This window comes from Glossina fuscipes, unplaced genomic scaffold (genome assembly GCF_014805625.2).
Source record: "Glossina fuscipes isolate IAEA_lab_2018 unplaced genomic scaffold, Yale_Gfus_2 2, whole genome shotgun sequence".
NCBI classification, from domain to species: domain Eukaryota; kingdom Metazoa; phylum Arthropoda; class Insecta; order Diptera; family Glossinidae; genus Glossina; species Glossina fuscipes.
This window is the reverse complement of record NW_023998416.1, coordinates 13,756,183-13,761,761: the sequence shown is the minus strand read 5'-3', so window position 1 is coordinate 13,761,761 and position 5,579 is coordinate 13,756,183. Positions and strand designations below refer to the sequence as shown.

Genomic DNA, 5,579 nt, shown 5'->3' with positions numbered 1-5,579 from the left:
TACACCACCACCAGCACCGCTATCATCATGGGCAGCATGAGCATAAACTGGTCTTATGGTATTGAAGCGCAAGTCGCCTTTTGTTATATCATTGCGCCGTTCTTGTTGCCGTCTACGTCATTGTCAGCCGACGTTTGCCGTCGCCCATCTTCACCCATCATTATTCGTCGTTGTTTTTGTATTCATTCTCGTCGTCATCGTTGCCGTCTTCGTTGCCGTCGTCGTCGTCGTCATCGTCATCGTCATCATCATCATTACTGTTAACATCAACATCACATGTCAGTCCTGCATTCTAGACTGTCGACTTTTGACGTTTTCTGCAATTAACACGCACGTTAAGGATAACAAATCACATGTACACTAACACACCAACAGACGACACAGTGATGCATATGCACAGTGACGTACAAATCCAGCAAAAAGGAAAAAAAAAAAACAAGACTTTTGAACATAAATTCTTTTTTTCCTGCGCCCCCTTCCTTGAGATTACATTCACATTTAAGAGAGTCTTTCGCACACAGCACAGCACTGACGATGGTGGTATTATATACGTTTTGGTTGTTGGTGTTGCCGTTGTTTTTGCTATGCTATTTGCTCCATCATTTCATTCGCAAGTCATTCAAGTCATTAATTTTCGTGACCCCACACGTTTTCTCTTTCATTTCTTTTTCTTTTCTTTTCTTTTCTATTTTATTTATTTATTTATTTTTTTTTGCATTTCATTTTCTTCCCTTTATTCGCTTTCTACGGACTTTTCATATATTTTTTCTTTTTTCGTATTTAAGCCGACTTGAGGGTCGTTTGTTATCCCTAATTTCGAATTTCTTTGTGTGTATATGTGAAGTTAACAACTTCGATTTATTTTCACTTATTTGACTTTTTACGATGACGGGTAAGCGCGCATGTGTATATGTTTCATGTTGAATTATTTTTATGCCAAGTCACTAGAAAACCGATTAATCATTTCACTTTACCATGTTTCCGCTTATGCTTATACGCGCTGCTATTCAAGTATGATGTGCAAATAAATAAATAAAAAACTTGGAAAAACTTTATGTTTGTTCGCCTTTTTCTTCAAAACTCAAACACATTTCTCTTCAATTTCTTTAACAGAAACTATTTTCTAAATCAAATATATGCCGTTTTCATCGATAAGCTCTCGTCGTTTCTGTTCGTGAAATCTTTATGCCATCATTGGAGAGCTTCGGGAATCTATTTTGAAGTCGGATATACATTAGGCAAAGACTTTTGCGGAATGCGGAAACAAATGGTTTTAGTAGACAAAACAAGGTCCAGGCGATGGTGTGGATAGTGTGGAAAGTTTCCCAGCCAAGCCCTCTCATATTTTTCCGAGCTATTGAAGATATGTTCAGTCTGGGATTGTGATAATGTAACACAACACTTTTTACTTTTAATCTATTATCAGAGGATGAGTCCATGTTTTCAAACCTAAAACTACTTGCAATATTATCTCTGAGCAAAGAAATTTTTCTGTAAGACGTTAGGTATTTGCATTCTTGTATTTAATTAAACGAAAGCCCCACAGGTATTAGTTCGATCAGATTCAAGTAATCTGGCGAAATAAATCATAGAAATATTTAGACATTATCGCTGATTGCTGAAGAATCGCAGGCTAGCAGGATTCTCATTGAGATATAAGATGACTAAGATAGACTAAAATGGCTATCCTGAGGTACACTTAAGAAAATGTACGCCATTGGAGAGATAAGACTTGAAGACTTGCTTTAACAAAGCGATCTTCGTTTTGCCGATGCACGATGGAAATCCAATTCAACTCTATTTTAGAACTAATAAATTCTGGCAGTTTTCAGAAAACACTTCTTTGCAGGACTCTGCTAGAAAATCTGTTGAGGGAGAATGACTTTTGATGAGCCAATATTGGCGAGGGAATAACATGGGTGAATCATCGGCTAATGGGATACCAAGCGAATGACCATGCCAGGAGAAGAAGGGACGGAAGATAGCCGCTTTGCAGCTATACATTAATCCTGATAAGAATTATATGCAGATTGTTGGCGCACGTGGTCAAGATATATTTCGAAATTCTAAGGCATTGAGGGACTTTCTTCCTTGAAATGATTCATCGTCCTGTTGTATTGCTGTATTGCTGGCATAATTTCCGCTAGAATTCCGCGAAAGGTGGAGCTCAAAGATCAGAAACACAAGACGTTGAGTAGTCTCTGCTTTTAACCTTTAAGTTGACAAAGTTATTAGAGCTTTTAGTGACTTTAAGTTGGTCCGCGATTTCGATTCAACTTTCACGGCAAACTCGATTAAGGTGATGAGTTGGGGTACAGCTTAGCCGAGGTTGTAAGTCTCACTAGTGCCAAGTCGACGGAGGCGCGTTCGAATCTCCGTGCGTTAGAGCGTACTTTGTAAGTATATATATATGTGTGCGTAGTTACTTAGGCTTATCTTGGCTTATTACTACTTGAAGCTTACGACTATTGTGTACCGTTCAGTTCTAACTTTGCTAATTACTTCTAATCGACGTTTGTCGCTATAAATGAGAGTTAGAGTTAAGTTTGCTTTAGGTCTTTTTTTTACTTTGAACTGAAACTGTTGACGTTGAACTTTGTAGTGCCCGCCGCAAACGCAGCGATCACATATCTGAAAGTGTGGGCCGCTACGAAGGAATTTTTCTGACGATGTTTCGTGATGATGTATGAAGTCCGTCGGCAGTATCACTGTTTAATAGAAGAGCAATCGTATTACGGCAACTTCTGGTGGCATCTGCATAACCGGCATGAGACTCTACAGATCGTAAAGGTTGACATCAGAGATTACCTCGATTAAGGCGATATAGGTGAATAATAGAATTAGGGCGAAGGACGTAGACATCACGAAATCAAATATGCCAGAATGATTGCCTATACGAAAGTGGCCGAAATATCCAGTGAAGGTTACTATGCTAGCAGAAAATCAAAGCTTGTAACGTAATCTAAGCACAAAACGCTCGTAAGGTAGTAGCAGAAGTTTTTACATTCTTGGAAGTAAAGAATCGAAAAGGGATGAAAATATTAACTTTTTTCTTTTCTTTTTTTTACGACAAATCTGATAAAAGATCGGCATAAATTTTATCTTTCAATTAACGGGCATCTATTCATTCGTTTGACATACTTATGAACAAAGGATGAGGCAATACAATGCATAACGATAGGCTCTTGGCACGATTTCCCATTTCAGAAGAAAAAGAAGAGCAAACAACTTCGCGGTATAATCTATCTATTAATGCGTACAACAATATTTCCATTTTCTTTGCTTGAGGAGATAACTTCAAAGTGCTTCAAATGTCCCATAATCCAATAAATCGGGAAAGTACCCATGCGCCGCATGGGTTACTGCTTCTTTGACTCCTTCGTGGAGCGTGGGAATAAACAAAACTACTCAACACAATTCGAGAAAGTTACTTTTCATCAATAGAATATACTAACCAGCTATCTCTTCCTATTTTCAAAGCAAATATCAAAAAATACATTCGTAAAAATTTTTCCATTTTTGTCATTAATGTCATCCATATTTTTGTAACAATTCATATAAATTAGTCGCACGTAACCTGAGATACAGAGAAATTTGTCACGTTTAGCTCAAATTTCAAATTTCCCGGACAATCATTACACGCTTCGAATTCGCATAAGTCGAACTGTTTTCAAAAAAAAATTAGATTCAAAGATGGCTGCTAATGCAATTAAAAAAGTTATGCCTATGTTGGATCGTGTTTTGGTACAACGTGCCGAATCAATGGCTGCAACTGAAGGCGGTATCGTGTTGCCGGAAGGTGCGCGTAGCAAAATGATGCAGGGCACTGTCATTGCCGTGGGACCGGGAGCTCGAAACAATAAAAATGAACATATCACTCCTTTAATTAAGCAAGGTGATCGAGTTTTATTGCCCGGATATGGCGGTACACGAGTCAAAATGGAAGATGGCAAAGAATATATTCTCTTCCGTGAATCCGACATATTAGCAAAATATGAATAGAAATCTTCTTATGCCGTTCAAGGACAACTTTGCCACCATTCATTCATCTCTTATCATACTTATCGTTTTAGATTATCTTTAATGTAATCGTCTGTTGTTTTTTTGCCCCTTGCAATCTCTACGAATTTTTCAAAAAATATGATGTAATTCTGTTGAATTTTCTTATGCTGTTTACAATTTTAATGGACATAAACTCAGTTGATTTCCTAAAACATTCGCGATGGGTAACAAGAAATCAACCGAGTGGATGTTGGTTTGTTTTGTTATTCTTCCTTCCCGAGTTAATTATTAATTTAATGTATTCTTCGGGCCTACAGGAACCTGAAGAGTGATTGATAGTCATCCGTCATAATCTTAACGCTAATCGAGCAACTGTTGCGAAACATTTCTGAAAGCGGATAGAGAGTGATGATGGCTGCAGATTGCAGAGCCAATGGTAGTGTTAGTATATTCTCATAATACTAACTACAAATGGAAATATCTGAGTCCAGTTAGAATGTCATGGAGCATGCGAATAATCCCATGGGTAGATAATATTATATAGAGAAGAGGAAACCTAAAGCATCTCTCACTCTCTCTCGGTGAACCGTCTTCTCAAAACTATGGTAGCAAGTAGTGAGGATGAGCTGGACTTGACGATCGCGCTGTGTGCGTGCGATAAGGTTAGCAACTGGGGAGTATTCAGTTATATCTGGGTACATCAATTGACCGCAACGTTTTGAGGTTTTCGGTGTACTGTTCATTGTTACGTATTTACTATAAGTAGACAAAGATTTTAAAAATTATACTTCTTTTCTTAGTTTAAAGACCGTTCTTCTCCCGTAGTCAGTATTCGCGTAGTGAAATCTCAGTGCGGTAGAGCAGGGAATATTCAATCGATAAAGGCGTAATACCGATTTGGCACGCAACCGCGACGTTGCTTCTCTTCCCTACGTGTTTCTCTTTCCTCTCGCTTTTTTCCGAATCTCACTAAGCTGAAAAGGTGGCATCCGCTAAGTTATCGCTCATATTGAGTAAGGCCACCCTTCGAAAGATTGACTTTGCCAATCGTACAAACAAACCCACTCGGAACATTGAATGCGATATCACTTCTAACTCTGTGTCAATGCTTAAAATTCTATGAAACGATAAGGTAGAGGTTAGCTAGCGCTAATTGTGAGACATTATTTTTACGGAAAAATAGAAAGTTCACGCGGATATATAACACTTCACTTAATAAGTACGTAAGATGGCTTACAGAGAGATAAATACTGACAAATTCATAGTTGCGGTTGATTGCTTTATCGTCTATTTTTTGTTTAATTGTTTAGCTTGTTTGGTTGAATAATTATCGGAATCTCATGAAAGTATGACACATGATGGTTGGTACAGTGCCCGAATTCATCGATAGTTGCGACGAGCGATATGTCATCCTATAAACTTATTGAGTGCAATGTTAGTTGTCACAAAAACCTATCTGCAAACGAACTATCAAGTCTGGCACCAACGTTAGCATAGCTCTTATCCCCAAGATATTTCAAATAAAATATTCATATATATATACATGTATACCAAAAAAAAAAAAATAAATAAATAAA

At 37.8% G+C, this 5,579-nt stretch overlaps 1 protein-coding gene across 1 annotated transcript; it reads left to right on the top strand.

Annotated features, from left to right (window-relative positions):
- The first annotated feature begins 3,693 nt into the window (after window positions 1–3,693).
- Window positions 3,694–4,002, top strand: LOC119634112 (10 kDa heat shock protein, mitochondrial-like). Its single transcript, XM_038028057.1, has one exon. The coding sequence runs from the start codon at window positions 3,694–3,696 to the stop codon at window positions 4,000–4,002; it is 309 nt and encodes a 102-aa protein (XP_037883985.1).
- Window positions 4,003–5,579: the final 1,577 nt, after the last annotated feature.

What these genes read in the sequence shown, in the direction of transcription:
- LOC119634112 (XM_038028057.1), top strand. Translation starts at nt 3,694, where the DNA reads ATGGCTGCTAATGCAATTAAAAAAGTTATGCCTATGTTGGATCGTGTT.